The 23205-nt window shown below is 36.4% G+C and overlaps 1 protein-coding gene across 1 annotated transcript in view; it reads left to right on the top strand.

Moving 5' to 3' along the window:
- Positions 1-23205, top strand: part of TPTE2 (transmembrane phosphoinositide 3-phosphatase and tensin homolog 2) — a 137680-nt gene that overhangs the window by 102635 nt on the left and 11840 nt on the right. The window contains 5 exon segments of the mRNA XM_063650542.1: positions 6794-6854; positions 7673-7754; positions 7853-7941; positions 19809-19870; positions 21684-21764. Coding sequence (XP_063506612.1) covers positions 6794-6854; positions 7673-7754; positions 7853-7941; positions 19809-19870; positions 21684-21764 — 375 coding nt within the window.

The following is a 23205-nucleotide window of genomic DNA, read 5'->3' as shown; positions in this document are numbered from 1 at the left end:
TATTTATATTTATATTGGTTTATATTTAGATTTATATGACTGGTTGTGTGAATATATTTAAATACTGGGGAAATTCTTCACTGTCTCAGAACCAAGCAAGATTCACCTGTATTTTGTGCTTATTTGCCTCTTAAAGGCAAGGGTTGAAGATAAGGTAGCAATGTCTACTTTGTATTTTTGGCCTTAACTATGCCAGCGCAATTAGAATTCCCTGTATTTAAGATGGTTCCTTTTACTTATTCAAAGGCATTTTGTGTGGTTTATGTGTAATATCAAATAAAGATTATTTAACACTTAAAAAAAAACAACAAAAAAAGAAAATGTGGTACATAAATACCATGGAAAACTGTGCAGCCATAAAAAGGAACAAGATTACATCCTTTGCAGGGACATAGATGGAGCTGGAAGCTGATATCCTCAGCAAACTAACACTGGAACAGAAAACCAAACACCGCATGTTCTCACTTATATGTGGGAGCTGACAGTGAGAACACATGGGCACACGATGGGGAACAACACACACTGGGGCCTGTTGGGAGGGAGGGGATGGAGGAAGGAGAGCATCAGGAAGAATAGCTAATGGATGCTGGGCTTAATACCTAGGGATGGGATGATCTGTGCCGCAAACCACCATGGCACACATTTACCTGTGTAACACACCTGCACATCCTCCACATGTACCCCTGAACCTAAAATAAAAGTTGAAGTAAATTATCTATATATACATATGCCCTGATGTAGGTATACATTATATATGCATGCATCTGTAACCACATTTTTATTGAGGCATAACACATATGGTAGGTTGCACTAATGAAGTATATATCTTGATGATATTATACCTAAGTATATATGCATGTAACCAACACCTCTATCAATATATTGGTCTATGACTGACCTCCAATTAATTGTTGTAAAGATATAAAGTATCAAGTTTCATGTTTTTCACATAGCTGTCAATTCCTCCTGTACCATTTATTGTAAAGAGCATGATTTCCCCCAATGAATTGCAGAGGTGCGTTTATTGCAAATAAAGTGAACATATATGTATAGGTCTGTTTCTGGGCTTTTTGTCCTTTCATTATGACTGTCTATACTTAAGTCCAGACCATAGTTTTAATTATTATGGCTTTATAGTGACTCTTGAGAACTTGTGTATAAGTCCTCCAACTTTGTACTTCTTTGTTTAAAAACTATCTTGGCTCTTCTAGATTTCTTGAATTTCCATATAAATTTTAGAATCATCTTGGCAATTTACATACACACACACACACACACACACACTCAAACCCACACAAACACACCCCCACACCCTGTTAGCATTTTGACTTGGGCATTGACTACCTAGCTTAATTTGGAGAGAAGTGACATCTAAAAATATTGAGATTTTCAACTCATGAACATAATACATCTCTCTACAGATGTCTTATTTGATTTCTTTTAGCAATGTTTTGTAGTGTACAGGTTTTACACGTTTTGTTAGTTTTATTTCTATGTAGTTAAGTTTTTGTGCTATTTTAAATGATATTTGAAGATCTTCATTTTCTAAATATTTGCTATTGGTATGTAGGAACATAACTAATTTTTGTATATTGACTTTTGTTTGTTTGTCTTAAGACAGGGCCTTGCTCTGTCACCACAGGCTGGAGTGCAGTGGCACCTGGGCTCAAGCATTTCTCCCACCTCAGTCTCCCACGTAGCTGGGACTACAAGCAGGCATCACCATACTTGGCTAATTTTTTAAATTAATTTTTGTAGAGAAGGAGTCTCTCTGGTCTCACTGACCCAAGCTGGTCTTGAACTCCTGGATTCAAGCAACCCTCCCACCTCAGCCTCCCAAAGTGCTGGGATTACAGGTGTGAGCCACCACTCCTGGCCTTGTATGTTGACTTTACATCTAGCATCCTTCATAAATTCACATATTCATTTTAATAATGAATGTGTAGATTCCCTGGGATTTTTAAAATGTATACAATCATATAAAGTTACCACTTTCTTCCCACTTTTTATACTTTTTTCTTTCTTTATTGAATTATCTAGGACTTTCACAGTAATATTGAATAGAAATGGTAAGAGGAGGCAGCCTTGCCCTGTTCCCAAACCCAGGTGGAAAGAATTTCATGCTTCACTATTTGAAATGATGTTTGCTATAGGCTTTTGTAGTCATTCTTTACTAGATTAAGACAGTCCATTTTATTTCTAGTTCGCTAAAAGTTTTGAATCATGAATTGGTGTTGAATATATCAGATATTTTTTCTGCATCTATCAAGATAATCAAAATGTTTTTCTGTTATTCCATTAATGAGATTTTCAAACGTTAAACCAACCTTTTTTATTTTTGGAATAAACTCCTTTTGGTCTTAATGTATTATCTTTCTTATATATCACTAGATTCTATTTGCTAATATTTTATTTAGAACTTTTCATCTGTGTTCATGAGGGATATGTAGTTTTCTTTCCTTGAAATGTCTTTATCAGCTGGTCTACAATTACCTTAGCTTAGGTGTCTTGGGTAACTCCTATCTGCTCAACTCATCTTCATCCTCCATCAGGATGAATATGATGGGTATGTTTCAAGGTAATGGCAAAAGGAAAGAGCTAGAGTGGAATCTTACAAATGCTTTTGCAAGCTTCTCCTTTGTGGCATCCCAGTGACCAAATCAACTCACATAATGGAACACAAAATTAGAGGGAAAGGGCACTATGAGGTGAAATGTGAGGGCTTGGATTCAGGAAAAGTTGAAGAATTGAGACCATTGATGGAATTATTCCACCTTATTCTCAGGCAGGGAAGCATTTTTATACATGCAGATAGTTCACAAGAAATAACTACTATATAGTCAGAGACTCAAGACTTCAGCAATTGTATAAAAATACATTTGTAAATACCTAAAGACCTTGAAGAGAAGGGTCTGAACCACATCTCACCCAGGTTATGCTGTTTACGGCTAAGACATGACTCTACCACTCCCTTGGCCAATTTTGAAAATTGTTTCAAACTATTTATTTGAGGTGGAAAGTACTTTCTGTCGCTCCTAATGGGCACAGTCACGGAGTAATGTGACCAGGGTCCACTGGATGGTCATGGCACTTGAGGGCAGCCATCCCCAAATTTCCAAATTCCATCTTTATGGGGAAAACATCTCGATTGCTAATATTGCTTTTTAAAGCAAGTTAAGTTAATAACTGTGAGTTAATTATAACATGTCTAAATTGAGCCCATTTTCTTTTAGTAGATTTGGTGGTGACTAATATAAATTTGGCAACACTTAATATTAGCTGGGGTGTTTTTAAAAAGCCAAAAAATTTTGGCATGTAAATCAAAACAAAGACATTACTATTTTTTTCTGGGGTGATCTCTAGACTCTCGGTTTCTATCAGTTATTAAACTGTTATCTCAACTGTTAATCTCCTTGGGGCATTGACAAAGTACTAATAAGTCATTGATTCCTTTACCATTTTTAATCAGAGTATCCCAAAAGGAGGTAATCATGTGTTTTAATAAATTCCACAAATCATAAACCACCCAAAAAGCAAATCTACCATCCATATTAATATTTAGTCTTTAATCTTTGCCAGAGTGCAGCCCCAAACCTAAGCTACTAGTTCAGCTACCTGGGCAGGCTGGGAATCAGGCCATGGAGCCCTTCAGTGATTGCATGTTCAGTGATAACAGCATGTCCTGCACTGGGAGTGTCTCTGTCACATTTGAGAAGCATCTACAAAGTATATTAAATCAAGGTTGACTAAAAGGGAGAAGATTCAAATCCAGGCATACTTAACTCCTGAGAGGATGCTAAACAGTCATGTGATTCCCCTTTATTCTTAAAAGTGAATAAAGTTGCAGGGTTACATTTTGAACAACAGCGAATAAGCAAAGCAGACATTACAATTTCATAAGTGGTAAATTTGCTAGTGGAGAAATGTCAGATGCTGCCTTGAAGTAGCAAAAACTTTAGAGATGCAGGACCCATAGAGTTAGTGGAGAAACAAGCACTATGGTGGAAGCATCAACAAGTTTGGCCACTGCTACCACCTCATGCAAGTACGGAAGGTATACCTTTGCCTCCAAATCGAGGAATGTGCTAAGATAGGCAGAGAGAAGAGTGTGGTAGATTTAGGAAAACCCGAAGGTGGAGGTTGTTGCAAGAGGCTTTCAAAGAGGAGACAGCATTTTCTACTTTTGCATCACAAGGAAGAGTTTCAGAAATTATAAACTTAGTAAGCCCATGCAAAGGCTGAGCTATTGAGAAAAATCAGGTATATAATTACCTACATTCCTACAATCTTCTTAGCCATCTTTTAATTTCTGTTCTTGGTAGAATTGAATGTGCTTTATTCTGGCTGAAAACAGAAACTGTCCATCTGGTGACAGATTGTGACCAGAAAAATGTAGATTCTTGGCAGAGTTGAATTTTTTTCTAGATTCTTTATGTCCTTTTTCACCTAATTTGGATAAGAGGTACTTGGAGTCTTTGGTAAACTACTTAGATCAGAAAACATAGCAGTAAATCATCTAAATGTTGAGTTGCTATATATATATATATGATTATAAAAATTATAAAAATATATATATATATACATATATATATCATTTTTTAGACATTGAGAAAACTAGGAAGTGGATTTGGAAAAATCCCTAAAGCTTAACTGTCCAGGTATATTTGTTTTCCCATGAAAAAGCAAATATTGACTGTTTTTCTATATATGTATACTAAGGAAGGCTGCACATAAATTACCAGTGTGAGATACTTACTTGTTGAGAGAATGAAGGACAGGGATGGGCGCGGTGGCTCACACCTGTAATTCCAGCACTTTGGGAGGCCAAGGAGGGTGGATCACCTGAGGTCAGGAGTTCAAAACCAGCCTGGCCAGCATGGTGAAACCCCGTCTCTACTAAAAATACAAAAAATTATCCAGGCGTGGTGGCAGGCACCTGTAATCCCAGCTACTCAGAAGGCTGAGGCTGGAGAATTGCTTGAACCTGAGAGGCAGAGGTTTCAGTGAGCTGATATCGCACCATTGCACTCCAGCCTGGGCAACAAGAGTGAAACTCCATCTCAAAATAAAATAAAATAAAATAAATAAAATAAAATATGAAGGACAGGACAGTATTCTAATGGTTGCATGATATTTCATTAGTGCTATGATTAACCTCTAATGTTGGACATTTAAGTGTCACTATAATCAATAATACAGCAACAGACATCTTTGCGCATAAGGCTTTTTCTGTATAGATTGCTAGGAGTGAAATTACCTAGCTAAGAGTATGAATATTTTTAGGGTTCTTAATATATATTGCCAAATCCAAGAGCATTTGTATTCTTGTATCAACAATAAATCAAAGTTTTAAATTTCATGCCTTATTTTGCCAGCATTGGATTTTCTCATTAAAAGAGAAAGGGCTAATTTCATGGGTGCAAATGGCATTTCATTGTTGTTTTGACTTCGTTATTGGTGACACTGAATGTTTACCTAGGTTGTTAATCAGTTAGATTTTCTCTTTTACGGATTGTTTATGTCCTTGTCCCATTTATCTGTAAGGTGAGTAATATTTAAGTTGTTGTTAATGAATTATTAATTTATCATACTAGGCATAGTCCCCATTCAGTCAATTTTTCTGAAAAATCGTTTCCCCTGTTATTCATTAATAGCATTTTTAAGCAGAAATTTCAGATTTTTATGAAGTCAAACCTAAGCCTATTGATCTTCCGTTGATTCAACACCTTTAGTTCTTCCTCATCCAAAGAATTGATTAAAATTTGCTTAAATTTCTCATAGATATTTATGGTTTTTATATGTGATTTCTAAACCCGTATGGATTTTATATAAGAAATTCCATGAATTCTGAAGTATATAAAACTATTTATCCTTGCCTCCCTCACTATGCAGATTCAGTGTTCATCTTTTTGACTTATTATTTCCTCCTAACAGAGATAGCCAGTTTAATAAATGGATGACTTTGATACCTTCATTTTATTTTTCTCAATATTAAGCCAGTAAACATTGCTCTGAGGGTACCATACTAATCAGTTTTGAAATTTTGTGTCATTTTTGTTGTTGCACAGAGATATGTACGTGTGTGTGTATGTTTCAGAAAGATATATTTACTGAAAGTTGGATTCTTATAGTGGTATTGATTGTATTTTAAATAATAACTACTATTTGTTTTTCATTTTAAAGGTTATACATATATACATATATATATATACACACTTATAGGTACACATATATCTTCATTTAAAAAAATGAAGAGAACAAATGAGCCAAAAAAGTCTCCATATTGTTACCAGTTATTTAAAATTTGATATGTTTATCTTTTTCTATCACACATACACACAATCATACTATATACTTTTTGCATTCATTTGTTTACATAGTGCTTAGATAGACTATAATATGCAGATCACTCTCTAAAGATGTATCTATTCAGAATTAAATAAGAACCAATATGAATTAGATTTAAACAAGAACCATATTAACTGTGAATTAATGATTTAGAACAAATTACTTAAAATTAGTTAACCAGCTAATTTACTTATCTGATAGCTTTAAACAGTGTGTATTTACAATAGAGACTCATCTGAGTAGCCAAACACACTTTGTGGACTATTTGAAAAATCACAGTGGATTAGAACTTGAAATTTGCATACCCTCTTATTCCCTGAATCTCCCCTAGAAGATGCTAGTGAGAGACAAATTAATGAAAGTAATAACCATTTTTGGTTCACCCTAGGAAATAGCTTATGTTGGTGCCATGTAAATATGTAAGATATGTGTTTGTCTTTTTTAGGAAGTTGCGCGGTTTCTAGATAAGAAACATCCAAACCACTATCGAGTCTACAATCTATGCAGTATGTACATTACTCTATATTTTGCTACTGTAGATAGAAAACATTACTGCACATAAGAAGATGATTTTGTTTTTTAGATTGCATTTAATCATAAGTATTTGGTGGTGGCAAGGAATGAATTTAAAAATCCCTATCTTGGACTGGCCCCATTTAGTAGAAGGAGTTAGCGCAGCAGCACAAAGTACCCTATGAAGGATGTGGCTTTGGCAGGAGCAGTGAGGCTGGAGTGGAAGCAAACCATTTTAGGGAAGATCTGTTCTAGCGATATTAGGTTTAGGAAAATCTTTCTGCTTTTCCTGCCAGATTGTGTTATGAGGACACAGACAATTTAACAAATGAGTCTTCTGACCCATCAGCAGTGGCATGTGATGAGAGCAAGGCTCTAGATGGGAAAAAAGCAAAAAACTCTGTAGAAAATAGGTTGTAACCCAGTTTAATACCCTGTCTCTCTTGATTTCTTCCTCTACCTGTATACTCAATAGACATTTTCAGGGGGAAAACATTTTGGTCAGCTACATTTGCCTCTTGTGTGGTTTCTAACTACCCTGCAATAATATAATGAATAGTCTGCTAGAAAGTTAAAAATTATACCTATTAAACAAAAATAAGTTGAGTTTAGGTTACATGAGATGGATAAACCACTACCATCCTTACGTTTTTGAAACGCTTGCGTTTATTTTAGAGCGGCAGGAGCAACTTGGAAAGCTCTTTTTGGAGATAGAGAAGGAATTCTAATAAGATATGTTAACTTATTCATAACTTCATCATTTATCATGTTATTCCCTGTAGAGATATGACATACATATTATTTATTTTAGGTGAAAGAGCTTATGATCCTAAGTACTTCCATAATAGGGTCAGTAGAATCATGATTGATGATCATAATGTCCCCACTCTACAGTAAGTTTTATGCTAAGTTGACTATCAGAAGAGGGCTAAATATATTGGGCTTGGTTTTTTGAAAATATTTTAACTAAAAATCTTCAACTTGAAATCAGTGAGATGGTGGTTTTCACCAAGGAAGTAAATGAGTGGATGGCTCAAGATCTTGAAAACATCATAGCGATTCACTGTAAAGGAGGCAAAGGTAATAACATTTTCCTTTTTATTTTTCCCTTTCTAAAGACATGTAAATATAGGTAAAGTACAAGAACAAGATACGTATTGCTATTAATATGTATTAATAATTGTTAGCATTTTAAAATATTAGCTCCGAGACTGAAAGAAGGAAAGGAGAAAGGAAAGAGGAGAGGAGGAAGCGTAGGAGATAGGGAGAGGGTAAGGAAGGGAAGAAAGTAGGAAAAAAGAACTAAGGAAGGTTGAGCATATTTTCCCTTGTTTTCCTAGTATTTGGATTTCTTTATTTTTGCTTTGCCAGTTTATATCTCTCAAAATACAAACAGTCTTTAATTTTAGAATATCAGAGTACTTTTATTTTATTTAAGGCTAATCTTTTTTATTTTTAAATTAACAAATAAAAAATCAATATATTTATGGTGTACAACATGATGTACAACATGATGTTTTGATATACGTAAACATTGTGAAATGGCTAAATCAAGCTAATTAACATATGCATTACTCCACATATTTTTGTGTGAGAACATTTAAAATCTACTGTCTCAGCAATTTTCAAGTATAAATTATTATTAACTGTGGTCACTATGTTGTACAATAAATTTCCTGAACTTATTCTTCCTGTCTAACTGAAATTTTGCATCCTTTAATCAACATCTCAGGCTGGGCACAGTGGCTCACACCTGTAATCCCAGCACTTTGGGAGGCTGAGGCAGGTGGATCACATGGTGAAGCCCCATCTGTACTAAAAATACAAAACATTAGCCGGGTGTGGTGGCATGCACCTGTAATCCCAGCTACTCGGAGGCTGAGGCAGAAGAATCGCTTGAACCTGGGAGGTAGAGGTTGCGGTGAGCTGAGATCGCACCATTGCGATCTCAGCCTGAGCAACAAGAACAAAACTCCATCTAAAAAAATAACAATAATAATAAAGTAAAAACCAACATCTTCACAATCCCACCAGTTTTGTCCCCCCAGCCCCTGGTAACCACCATTCTACTCTCTGCTATGAATTTGACTTTTTTAGATTCCACAAATAAGCGAGACATGCAGTATTTGTCTTTCTATGCTTGGCTTATTTCACTTAGCATAATGTTCTCCAGGTTCATCCATATTATCTCAAGTGACAGGATATCCTCTAAGGCGGAGCTTGGGTATTACGAATAATGCTGCAGTGAACACGGGAGTGCAGATTTCATTTCCTTTGGATATATACCCAGAAGTAGAATCTCCAAATCATATGGTAGTTCTATTTTTGGTTTTTTGAGGAATCTCAGTGCTGTTTTCTATAATAACTACTAATTTACATTCACACCAACAGTGTACAAGGGGGTTCCCTTTTCTCTTCATCCTCACCAACTCTTCTTTTGTCTTTTTGTTAATGACCATCCTAACAGGTGTGAGGATATCTCATTGTGGTTTTAATTTGCTTTTCCCTGATGATTAATGATGTTTAGCATTTTCTCATTATACCTCTTGGCCATTTGTGTGTCTTCTGTTGGGAAATATCTTTTCAGGTTCCTTGGCCATTTTCTAGAGAAGTAACTTGTTCTCTTGCTATTGTGTTGTCTGAGTTCCTTTTTTAAAAAATCTGTTAACCTATTATCGAATGTATGCTTTGTAGATATTTCTCCCATTCTGTAGGTTCTCTCTTTACTCTATAAATGTTTCCTTTGCTGTGCAAAAGCATTTTAGTTTGATGCAGTATCATTTGTCTACTTTTTCTTTTGTTGCCTATGCTTTTCAGTCATATCCAAAAATATCTTGGCCCAGACCAATGTCAAGAAGATTTTCACCTATGTTTTCTTCTAGTAGTTTTCCAATTTCACTTTTCACAGTTAAGCATTTACTTTGAGTTGATTTTTGTATATTGGGTGAGATAGATTGCAATTTCATTCTTCTGCAAGTGGATATTCAGTTTCCCCAGTATCGTTTATTGAAGAGACTGTCCTTTCCACATCTTGGATTCTTGGCACGTTTGTTGAACATCAGCTGAGTTTATAAATGCATGGATTTTTTTCTGGGCTTTCTATTCTCTTCCATTGGTCTACATGTCTGTTTTTGTTCCAGTAATATTTAAAGTTGTTCTTAAACTTTGTGAGAACCTTTTAGATTAAGGGAGCCAACAGAGATGCTATTTCAAAAATTATACTGGAATTTTTATAGTGTAATGATATGAAGAAGTTGACATTGGTGGGGTTAAAATGGGGAAAAAAAGCCGTTTGTAAATCCAACCAATTTAAGTTTAGTTAGATTTTCTCTCATTCAGGTTTAGGCTTTAAATAATCATCTAAGCATATTTCACAAATTTTGACAAACATAAATAATTACATTTTTAGTGGGCTCCAAATCAATTTTTATATCAAATTCCAGGAAAACATAACACCATAAACTGACATATAATTCAGTAAAATCAAGTTTTAGTCTTATTGACTAGTTTCAAGCCCATTAGTTAATATACAGTTTCTGTGCTTAGCTGTATATTAGTTAATATACAGGTTCTGTGTTTAGCTCTACAGATTGGAATATTGTATATAAACTGCAATTTACAATACCATAGTTAACAATATAGAGGTTGAATCATTTGAAATTGCCAGTTTTTAACCATCTTGTGTTTTAAAAATGGCCATTTCACATTGCCCAACCTAAAATGTTATTATTAAAGAAGTCAGCATCAGTTTTCTATTAACTAATGCTAATTCCTTGCTTGAAGGAAAACATTCATTTCAAATTTTACTTTTTTTCTTTTTTGCTGAGAGGGGGTTTACATTATTCTGTGTTCACATAATATTTTGTTGATTTTGTTAAAGGTTGTTTAGAGGGCTAATATTCGGCTGGTATGTACAAGAACAGCCTCTTTTTTTTGTGTTTATTCATATTAGTCTTGCTGTCTTCTGGTTGGTTGCTGCCTGCAGGTTACCAGTAGTATCATGATAGTAAAAATAGTTTATATTGATTTATAGGAGTTCTTTAAAGAATCTGAATGCCAATTTTTCTTAGTATTGTAATTATATTCTCCCCACGTTGCCTTTTAAATTTGATTGTGATTTATTTTGTTGTACAAAAGTTTGTAAATTTTTGTTTTGTTTTGAGACGTGATCTCGCTCTGTCTGTCACTCAGGCTGGAGTGCAGTGGCATGATCTCGGCTCACTGCAGCCTGAACCTCCCGAGGCTCAAGTGATCCTCCCATCTCAGCCCCTCTGAGTAAGTGGGACTACAGGTGAGCATCACCATGCCTGGCTAATTTTTGTATTTTTTATAGAGACAGGGTCTCACTGTGTTGCCCAGACTGGTCTCGAACTCCTGGGCTCAAGTGATCCACCCACCTCAGCTTCCCAAAGTGCTGGGATTACAGGCATGAGCCATCATGCCGGGAGAGAAGTTTGTAATTTTGAATATAGTAAAATTTGTTTTTCTATGTGTGTGTATGTATTTCATGCTTTTCTGTCATGTTTATGAAATTCACCCCTACACTGATATAGTAAAGATATTCCACATTTCTTCAAAAATATTCAAGTTCCATTTTCAATATTTGGGTCTTTAATCTAATTGGAAGTTGGGGGGAGTGTTTTTTTCATATAGATAGCCAATTGTCCTAACACCATCAATTGCATGCTATTTTGTTCTCCGTTAATTTGTAGTCCCTCTCAGTAATATACCAAGTGTCTATAAATATTCAAAACGGTTCCTAAGTTCTCTCTACCACACTTTTGTAATTATTGTAGCTTTGTAATGTGGTTTGATAAAGGCACAATTGTCTTGCTGTTCTTGGAACTTTATTATTACATTCAATTTCAAAATCATTTTGTGAAGTGCCATAATAAAACACTTTTAGGATTTTTATTGGAACTACATTGAATTTATAGATTAACTTGAGAGAACTGACAACTTTGTGATATTGAGTTGTACATGTGAATCATCTTGTTCATTCTTTAATAATATTTTATACTTTTTTTCATCATGTCTTTGCACATCTTTTCAAAAATTCATTCCTACACAAATTGTGACTGAAAAGGGAATCTCTTTTTTTTTCTATTACATTTGGGTTGTTTCCAATTTTTATTGTGATAAATTATGTTTTTTGTTTTTTGTTTTGAGATAAGGTCTCACTCTGTCACCCAGGCTGGAGTGCAGTGACATGATCTCAGTTCATTGCAACCTCCACCTCCTGGGTTCAAGCAATTCTCGTGCCTGAGCCTCCAGAGTATCTGGGATTACAGGCATCCACCACCACACCCAGCTAATTTTGTATTTTTAGTAGAGATGGAGTTTTGCCATGTTGTCCAGGCTGGTCTCAAATTCCTGACCTCAAGTGATGTGCCTGCCTCTGCCTCCCAAAGTGCTGGGATTACAGGCATGAGCCACCATGCCTAGCCCAATAATACTGCTTTTAAAAATACACGTTTCTTGTTGCACATGTGGCCACATTTTTGCTGAGTGTATACCTCAGACTAAAATTGTTCTGTCTTAGGGTAATGAATCTTGAACTTTACTTGATAATGTCACCTGTTTTCTAAAACAGTTGTACCAATTTTTACTGCACTGGTATTGTAGACTTCAGGCATTCCATATCTTCCCCAATACTTGCAATTCTGAGTATTTTTATCTTTAGCCTTTGGGTGTTTGTGTGATGGCATCTTATGGTGGTGATCATTTGCATTTCTATAATTATTAATAAGATTGAGGAAGTTTTTTTAAAGATTATTAAGTATTTGGATATCTTTTTTTGTAAAGGAACTTTTTAATTTTCTTAACCATTTTTCTCCTGGATTATTCATCTTTTTTCTCCTGATTGTAGGAGTTTTTTATGTATTCTGATTTCAATTCTGTTATTGGTCACAAATGTATTTCAAGAAAGCTTTTCTGCTCTGTGATTTGCCTTTTCTGTCTCTCAGGAGTATCTTTTGGTTAACAGAAGTTCTTAGTTGTATTACTATCATATGTATCATGCTTTCCCTTTATAAAGTTTGTGTTTTTGTGTCCTGATTAAGAAAATTTTCCTTGAGTTTAAAGGACACTTTACTACTATATTTTCTTTGAGAAGGTTCATTCTTTTTAAAATTGACTTATGTGTGTGGTGTGAGGAAGGCATCAGATTTCATCTTTTCCCATGTATGGCTATCCAGTTATTCCAGCACACTGGTTCAGAAGATTTTCATTTCTTTACTACCCTGAAGAACATAAATCTGTTTCTGACCTTTCTATTCTGATCATTGATTTTTTCATCTGTGTGCCAATAGCACAACTATCTTACTGTAGCTTTCTAATACGTCCTCATCATCTTGTTCTTTTTCTTCACAATTGTTTGGGTATTTTAGGTCATCTATATTTCCATATAAATTTGGGAATCAACTAGTCAAATTACACACACTGGATAGAAATTTATTTGGAATTGCATTGAATTTATAGACTGGGGAGAATTGAATCTTTACAATATTGACTCATCCAACCCATGAACAGAGGTATTCTCTCATTTAGTTAGGTCCTCTTCAATTTCTCTTTACAGTGCTTTCTCATTTTCTGTATAGAAAGCTTACATATTTTTGGTGAGATTTATTCTTAGATTTTTTTTTGTGGTTATTTAAATGATATCCCTTTAAAATGTTTATTTTCTAAATGTTTTTTATCATTTTAAATGCAGTTCATTTTATTTATTAATCTTGCAATTAGCAACTTTCCTAAACTCACTTTTTTTTTTTTTTTTTTGAGGTAGGGTCTCATTCTGTCATCCAGGCTGGAGTGCAGTGGCATGATCATGGCTCACTACAGCCTCAACCTCCCTGGGCTCAGGTGATCCTCCTATATCAGCCTCTTGAGTAGCTAGCACTGCAGGCAGGTGCCACCATGCCCAGCTAATTTTTTCATTTTTTTGTAGAGATGGGGTTTTGCTATGTTGCCCAGGTTGGTCTCAAACTCCTGCGCTCAAGTTATCTGCCAGCCTCAGCCTCCGCCTCCCAAAGTGCTAGGACTGCAGGCCTGAGCCACCGTGCCCAGCCTAAACTCACTTATTAGTTCTACTAATATATCTATAGATTCTTTTGGATTTTATGGTACATGATTACATCATATGAAAATAATAAATTGTATTTTTTCCATTTCAGTCATTTATCTCCCCTAGCACTGGCTAGAACCTTCAGTACAGTGTAGCATTAGAAGTGGCAATAGCAGCCATCAACATACAGTTCCATTCTCAAAGGAAAAGCTTTCAACATCTCTCCAATTGCTTTACGACTGTGTGTGTGTGTGTGTGTGTGTATGTGTGTGTGTATGTGTGTGTGTGTGTATTAGTTACCATTTATCGATTAAGAAATTCCTTGGCTGGGCACCATGGCTTACACCTGTAATCCCAGCACTTTGGGAGGCCCAGTGGGGGCAGTTTAAACTCCTGGCCTTAAACTCACTTGAGGCCAGGAGTTTAAGACCAGCCTAGGCAACATGGTGAAACCCTGTCTCTACTAAAAAATACAAAAATTTGCCAGGTGTGGTGGCACATGCCTGTAATGCCAGCTACTCCGGCTGAGGCACGAGAATCACTTGAAACCAGGAGGCAGAGGTTGCAGTGAGCCAAGATCGCACCACTGCTCTCCAGCCTGGATGACAGAGTAAGACTCTGTCTCAAAAAACGAAACAAAAAAAAGAAAAAAGGAATTCCTTTAGCTTGCTAAGAGTTTTTTTTTTAAACCATGAATGGATGTTGAATTCTTAAAGATTTTTCTGAATCTTTGAGATGATAATTTTTCTACTTTATCCTATAAATAAATGTGGTTAATTACATTGATTAAGTGGTAAACCAACATGTTTCTGGAATAAATGTAATTTAGTTGTGCTGTATTATTTTGTTACATACTTATTAAATTATTTTATTATTAAATTGCCAGATTCTGTCTGTTAATATTTTGTTTAGGATTTTCAAATTCATATCATCTGGGTGATTGGTTATAATTTTCCTTTCTCATAGTTTTTTCAAATCTTGGCTTCATAAAATGAGTTAGATTTCATTTTCTCTGTTTTTATTCTCTGGGTAAATTTATGCATGCTGATTTTTTTCCTTCTTAAGTGTAAAGTGAAATTCACCAGTGAACGCACATTGGCCTAGAGTTTTCTCTGGAGAGAAGTCTTTAAATTATGGCTCAATTCCCTATATAGAATGTTTTTATAATTTTATTTCTTTTGCCCATTTTGGTAGATTATAGTTTTCCCAGCATTTGTCCATTTAATCTAACTTTGCAAACGTCTTGACATCAAATTGTTCACAATATCATTTTACCATTTTAGTGTCTGCAGAGGTGTTCCCTTTTTTATTCCTGACATTGCTTTCTTGGTGCCTTCTCCCCTTTTTTTTTTTGATTAGTCTCACCATGGATTTATCAATTTTACTAGTCTTTTAAAAGAACCAAATTTTTGGCCTTATTGGTGGTCTCTATTTTTTACTTATTTTTTATTTTATCAATTACTATTATATTTAGAATTTTCTTCTGTACTCCTTGGGTTAATTTGTTCTTTTCCTGACTTCTTGACATGGATAATTCTTAGAGTGTCGACCACTCTCTTTTCTATTTACCATTTAAGGCTACAAGTTTTCCTCTAAGAATTGCTTTAGCTTCGTCCCATAAATTTTTATTTGTAGTGTTTTTATTCTACTTAGTTCAAACTATTTTCCAACTTTGTGCTTGTTTTTTTTTTGACCCATGAGTTATGTAGAAGTATGCTTCCTTATTTCCAAACATATGAGAATTTTGTACTTATCTTTAAATTTTTGATTTCTGATTATATTGTGTTGTGGACACAGAACATACTATGTATTTTTTTTCTTTTTTAGTTCTTTGAAATTTGTTTAGACTGCTTAATGGCCCAGAATTTGGTCGATATTGTCAAATGTTTTCTGTACATTTGAAAAGAACATGTATCATGCTTTGTTGAGAACAGCATTCTATGTACATCTATTTTATTTAACTCTTCTATTTTCCTACTGACATTCTGTTTTCGTTCGATTGAATTTTAATAATATAATTCTTTCTTTCTCACCCTCTGTCATTACCTTGGAAGTCATATACTCCTTTTCTATTTTTAGTAATTACTGTAAAGATTTCAACCTGCATCCTTGATTTAGCTATTAATTTTTGTTTATGTTGAGCCTGCATCTAGAAATCTTCCTGAATTCTCTCATTAGATTAAGGAGTTATTCTAAAGATTTACTTAACTACACTGACTTTCTACACTGGTTAGGCTCTGCAGTATACTGTTAAATGGAAGCAGTGAAGAGAGGGCATTTTTGTTTAATTCCAGGCTTTAAAGAAAATGCTGTCAATATTATGTCATTAATATGATGTTCCTGGTAGATATTTTGGTAGATTCTCTTTGTTGAGTTAAGGAAGTTTCCTAGTTGTTGTTAATTTTTAAAGTCACAGGTGCAGGCTGAATTTTAGTGAATGCTTTTTCCTGCATTAATTGAGATAATTGTAAGGTGTGTTTTCTTTAATCAATGAATATGATAAATTGCATTAATATAGATTTCTGATATAGGATGATTCTTGTATTTTTTATTATTTGTTTTTTAATGGGCAAAAGACTTTTTTTTTTTCCTTTTTGAGCTTAGATTTTTGGTATAATTTAACTTTTAGATTTGGAAGTACATATGCAGGTTTATTGGTAATATTGTGTGATGCTGAGGTTTGGGGTGTGATTGATTGCATCACCCAGGTACTGAGCACAGGACCCAATAGTTAGTTTTTCACCCTGTGCCCTTTTCTGCTGTGCCCCCTCTAGAACTCCCCAGGGTCCATTATTGCCACCTTGGTGTCCATGAGCACCCATTGTTTAGCTTTCACTTATGAGTGACAACATATGGTATTTGGTTTTTTGTTCCTGCATTAATTTGCTCAGGATAATGACTTCCAGCTGCATCCATGATGCTGAAAAGGAAATGATTTCTTTTTTTTTTTTTTTTTTTTTTTTTGAGATGGAGTTTTGCTCTTGTTGCCCAGGCTGGAGTGCAATGGCGCAATCTTGGCTCACTGCAACCTCCACCTCCCAGGTTCAAGCGATTCTCCTGGCTCAGCCTCCCAAGTAGCTGGGATTACAAGTGCCTGCCACCACGCCCAGCTAATTTTTATATTTTTAGTAGAGATGGGGTTTCACCAAGTTGGCCAGGCTGCTCTCGAACTCCTGACCTCAGGTGATCCACCTACCTCAGCCTCCCAAAGTGCTGGGATTACAGGCATGAGCCACCGCGCCCAGCCTGTTTTTTTGTTTGTTTTTTGAGATGGAGCCTTGCTCTGTCACCCAGGCTGGAATGCAGTGGTGCAATCTCGGTCACTGCAACCTCCGCCTCCTGGGTTCAAGCGATTCTCCTGCCTCAGCCTTCTGAGTCACTGGGATTACAGGTGTGCACAACCATGCCCAGCTAATATTTGTATTTTTAGTAAAGACAGAGTTTCGCTATGTTGGCCAGGCTGGTCTTGAACTCCTGACCTCAAGTGATCTGCCTGCCTTGGCCTCCCAAAGTGCCGGGATTACAGATGTGAGCCACTGCACCTGGCCCATGGCTCTATTTTGAAGTATGTTCCTTTGATTCCTAGTTTCTTGAGTGTTTTTTTTTTTTTATCAAGAAAGATGTTGAATTTTATCAAAAGCTTTTTTTTCTGCATCTATTGAGATGATCATGTGGTTTCTGTTTAATTCTATTTGTGTGGTGAATCACATTTATTGGTTTGCATATGCTGAACCTTGTATCCTTGGAATGAAGCTTACTTGATTGGGAACTTTTTGATGTGCTGTTGGATTTGGCTGTTATCCTGATGGGGCTACCTTTGTATGTGATCTGGCCTTTTTCTCCAGTGCCTTTAGGGCTTTTCTTTGACAGTGACCTTGGACAGTCTGGTGAGTATATGCCTTGGTAATGTTCATTTTTTATAGTATCTCACAGGTGCCACCTGGCTTTTTTGTACTTAGATGTCTATCTAGCAAGATTCCAGAAATTTTCTTGAATTATTCCATCAAATATGTTTTCCAGGTTGTTTTCTTTTTCTCTTTCTCTCTAGGGCATGCCAGTAGTTCGTAGGTTTGGTCACTTTACATAATCTCATATTTCTGACTTTCTTCACTTTTAAAAAATCTTTTTTCTTTATTTTTGTCTGACTGGATTAGTTCAAAAGACCAGTCTTCAAGCTCTGAAATTATGTTTTCTACTTTGTCCAGTCTATTGATAAAGCCTTCAGTTGTATTTTGAAATTCCTTAAGTGAATTTTTTAGTTCCAGAAGTTCTGATTGCTTTCTTATTAAGTGTTTATCTCTTCCTTCATTTCCCGGATTGATGTAGAAGTTTCTTTTTGTTGATTTCAACCTTGAATCTCATTGAGCTTCCTTGCAACCCAAGCTTTGAATTGCTTATTGTCATTTCTGAGTTTTCATTTTGGTAGGAAACATTGCCAGAGAGCTAGTGTGATCCTTTGGTAGTGTCACTACATTCAGATTTCTCATGGTGCCAGAATTCTTGCGTGGGTCCTTCTCATCTGGAGATGCTAGCACTTCTAATTTGTGTAATTATTTTTGTTTGGGTAGGATTTCTTCTTTTTCTTTCCTTTCCTATAATATTATTGTTATTTTTTTCTTCTTTCCCTTTCCCTGCTCCCTAGGGGGTGTGACTGTAGGGCATGCTGGGTAGGGTCTTTCGGCTTTGCTTCTGTAGCCCCATGCACTTCCGTCGGCAGGTTTTATATTGGGTGTGTGGTTTGACCGACAAGCCAGTAGATGGCGCCATGGGTAAGAGCTGGCTGTTGGCAGTGCCGCTGGCTATGTACTTGATCCTTGTCTATTGGGAGGAGCTCTCTGTTTCCCCAGGCAATGGGCTGATTGCCTGAGTACACATTAATCTGAGCTCCCTCAGCCCTAGGGGTAGGGGGATTGGGGGCACAAGATGGGTGGGGCCAGATAGGGAAGATTTCCCCAGTGTTGTCCTGCTCCCAGTCCAGGTTTGGGAAAATGCCGGCAGCGTTTCCCTATGTCTTTCCCCCACAAAGTCTCCAAGTCTCTCCTCAAATGAGCTCCAAGGCTTGGGAGAAACAATCTCTTCCTCTGCCCGGGTTGCGTGGATCTCCAGTGGAAAGGTGAGACAGAGGGATGCTGTCTGCCTCTCCCACATACTGAGGCTTCACTCACTTTTATCAGTCGAATGCTGTCCTGAGGGCTGCTTGCCTGCATTGTCCTCCCCAGGATCTGGGATGTCCTTCATAATTCCGGGGAATTGCCATTTTCTTTCTTGAATTAAAGCTCACAGAGTTGGTCTTTATGTACTTGCTTGCTATTTCCGAATGACTGAGGCATGCTAAAAGCCTGTAATCTGCCATCTTGGAAAAAACATCCTTGCATCCTTAAGAGAAATGGCACTTGGTGTTGATACATGGTGTTTCTACATTGCTGAATTCACTTTGAAAATATATGTATATTTTTAAATCTACATTTATATGTGAGACTGGTGTAAAAATATCTTTTCCTCTACTGTATTTGTGCAATTTTGGAATCAGTTATATTAATGTACTAAATGAGTTGGGAATTTTTCTTTTTTACTATTATCCAAAAAAAATTATAAAAGACATGAATTGTTGCTTTCTTATAGATTTAGTAAAAACCTCATCGTGTCCTTTTGTGGAGAGATGGTGAAAGATATTTTTACTGTAAGTGTAATTTGCGTATTTTTCACCTGTGAGGTGGAGGTTGCAATGAGCCAAGATTGTGCCACTGCACTCCAGCCTGCGTGACACAGCAAGACCCTGTCTCAAAAAAAAGAAAGAAAATCAAGTTAAAATGCACTCCTTGAATATTTCTGAGTGTAATTTTATACCATGTATGTTCTTGAACTAACTTCTTTTCTTTTCTAGGAAGAACCGGAACTATGGTTTGTGCCCTCCTTATTGCCTTCGAAATATTTTTAACCGCAGAGGTATGAAAGATGTTCCACAAACTTTGTCTTATGATGATTGAGTTTGCTAGTTCTGAAACATCGCTGGTAGGACGTTAAGATGATTATTTTAGTCATGGTGCTTAGTAAAATTGTAATTAGAGAAGCAGTCTTTAGAAAGTCTGTTTTCGATACTTTCTTGTTTAATGTGCACTAGTTAGTAGCTGACTTCAGAATCTCTTTGGGCCAGGACTAGAGTGAGGTCAATGAGGTGCAAAATTTAAGGGAATGCTAAAAATTTTAATAATTAAAATAAATAATTTTAATGCAATATTTTAATAAAAATTAATGCAAAAAATCTATGATGTATACAATATCAACATCTTAAATAAAGACAAGACCTGATGGGGCAGGATTAAGGTGAGGGGAGTAAAGCCATGTTACACAGAAAGAAACATTCAGTAATCAAGATGCTTCCCTCACTTCACCTGGCCCCGCTCTCACTCCTGCCAGTACCATGACTTCTTCCTTTCTCGTGAGAATAGTATCAAGCTTAATTAGATAAATTCTCCAAAGAGCCTTGCTCATCCTCACAACTCTTAGGTAGATAAAAAGCAACATTTCACAACTCAAAACAAAGCCTCTTCTGAATGTAAATATCTTTGCTTAGTCAATACATGTGGAGTCTGTGACCTCTAGAAATTTCTGATAAGACAAGGTGGGCTATTTCCACTTAAAGCAGAGTTCTCAGTCATTTTTCTTTCTGCAATTTTCTTGCTGAGATGCTACCATTTCCAGCAGCTCTGCTCGAGTTGTTTGGCCTACAGTCTAGGGAAGAGGTGGTGGTTGTACACAGTGCCCAGACTCCAATTCCACCACCTTTGCTTTCTCTCATTTGAGATACACAGATTTTGAAAATGGGTGTTCTAGGATGGTGTTTTTCAAGCTATGGATCATGCTTTATCAGTGAGTTGTAAAATAAAGTTACTGGGTTGTAACTGACATCTTTTAAAAATAAAATGGAATAGAGCAGAATAGAAAATATCAAAAGGTTTAAATATTGGGGGGTGTGTGTGTGTGTGTGTGTGTGTGTGTGTGTGTGTGTGTGTCTCCGTGTCTCCTAGGTTTGTTAATGTGGATTGCAGCTTAAAAAACAAAAGGTTTGAAAGTCATTGACAGTCATTGATCCAGAGCCCTAGACTGAAATCCAGGGACCTGTATTCCAGGCCTGTGCTGCTTCTAACTGGCTGCAGCATCTCCATGGCAGGTTGCTTGGTTTTCTTTTGGTCTCAGTGTTGTCATTTGTAATATGGAAAGAAGAGTTGGACCAGATGCTTTCTAAGGTCTTTCCAGCTCTAAAATTTTATGAATGTATGAATCCTTGAATGAGAGAAGTCCTAATTTTGTTATTTTCAGTAGCCTCTGCCCAAAGATCACTGTGGCTGGGCACGGGTGGCTCACGCCTGTAATCCCAGCACTTTGGGAGGCTGAGGCAGGTGGATCTCTTGAGGTCAGGAGTTTGAGAGCAGCCTGGCCAACATGGTGAAACCCCTATCTCTACTAAAAATACAAAAAATTAGCTGGGCATGGTGGTACACACCTGTAGTCCCAGCTACTCAGAAGGCTGAGGCAGTAGAATCACTTGAACCCAGGAGGCAGAGGTTGCAGTGAGCTTAGATCCTGCCACTGTACTCCAGTCTGGGTTACAGAGCAAGACTCTACCAAAAAACAAACAAACAAACAAACAAAGTCACTGACTTTAGGAAAGAAGGTGGGCGTAGAAACACTAAGGATACCTAATATAGGAAGGAAAGAGTGCAGATGAACCATGGTTGGATTGTACCCTTTTTTGTAGGAAAGCCTGTATTATTTTGGAGAAAGGCGAACAGATAAAACCCACAGCAATAAATTTCAGGGAGTAGAAACTCCTTCTCAGGTAAGTTTTCTTTTTAAAAATGGGAGTTTTTTAGGGGAGTGGGTTCAGATTGCCTCCTGTTATTTGGTTTCATTTTAGCCTCTTCTCCTTTGGTGATCAGGCAGCAGCAGTTGGGTGCCCTGCAACAGGCCTTGGTCCCTCCCTGAGTCTGAGGGTCATGCTTCAGGTGCTGCCCACATGCTGGGGACTCTGGCTTCTCCTCAGAGAATCCTGCTTTCTATTCTATACTGGTTATTGTTTACGGAGCTCAGGAGTTGATTATTTTCCCAAAGTAGGAAGGTCCAGTACCCAAGGCTCCAGGACCCTGAAGTGTGTCTAAAGTCACCAGCCTTTGATTTCAATGTAAAAAAGATCCAAGTCTTTCACAAACCATTACTAGGGCAATTCAACCCTTGCAGAACATCACAAAGACTGTTTTTGGATGACTCCTGGTGTGTGTGTGTGTGTGTGTGTGTGACTTTTCTGTGTGTTGTGGGGGAGGTGTATTTTAAGAGAGAAAATAAAAGGGGAAATAAACCTTTCAAAACCCCTTCTGTAACCAGACAGTATTGCACTTTTACATATCTCATTTAATAGCCATAACACCTATATGAAATATACACTGTTACTCTGTTTTTTCATTTAGAAACATTTTGTTATGGAAAATTTTAATCATATACAAAAGTCCAGAGAATCATACAATATGTCCTCATATAGTCATCACATTGCTGCAACAGTCATTTCAGCCAGCAGCCAGCCATGTTTCATCCACTCTTTTCCCACTCTACGTATACCCCCCAACCCCACTCTCCACTCTTGCTTTCCCTAAATCTGAGTTATTATAAAGGAAATTTCAGTCGTCAGATCATTTTATCCCACAGCATTTTAGTATGACATTTAAGTACTCTTAAAACAGCAACAAAAAACCTTAACACTTTTTATCATATCTAAAAATATTATACCTTAAAAATCCTTCATATCAAATTTGTAGTCCATGTTTGTTTCCAAAATTGTCTTAAAATCTTTGAAAATTTAGTTTGTTTAATCAGAATTCAAACAAAGTCCACACATTTCATTTGGTTGCTGTGTCTCCTAAGTCTCTTTTAAGAATGTAAGTTTAATGGATTTCTCACCATTTTTTATTACTTGTAATTTGTTTATTGAAGAAACCAGGATGTTTATCCTATAGCATTTACAGCATTCTAGACTTTGCTGAACTATTCTAAGAGTTCTCTATTCACTATCTCATTTAATATTCTCGGTAACTCTATGAGTAGGCACTACTATGATTCTCATCTTATAAATTAGAAAATTGAGGTTCAGAGAAAGTAACTTTTGAACCAAGGACTGAAATCTAGATGTCAGCCTCTGAAGCCCTTGCTGTGCACAGCTTCTCATTTATATTGCCTTTTCTATATTGCCCCTGAAACCGAAGTGAGAGCGGGTTGGGAATTCCTAAATG

Source organism: Pongo pygmaeus, chromosome 14, assembly GCF_028885625.2.
Source record: "Pongo pygmaeus isolate AG05252 chromosome 14, NHGRI_mPonPyg2-v2.0_pri, whole genome shotgun sequence".
NCBI classification, from domain to species: domain Eukaryota; kingdom Metazoa; phylum Chordata; class Mammalia; order Primates; family Hominidae; genus Pongo; species Pongo pygmaeus.
Note: the sequence above shows the minus strand (reverse complement) of the source record. Positions and strands in the feature narration are given on the sequence as shown.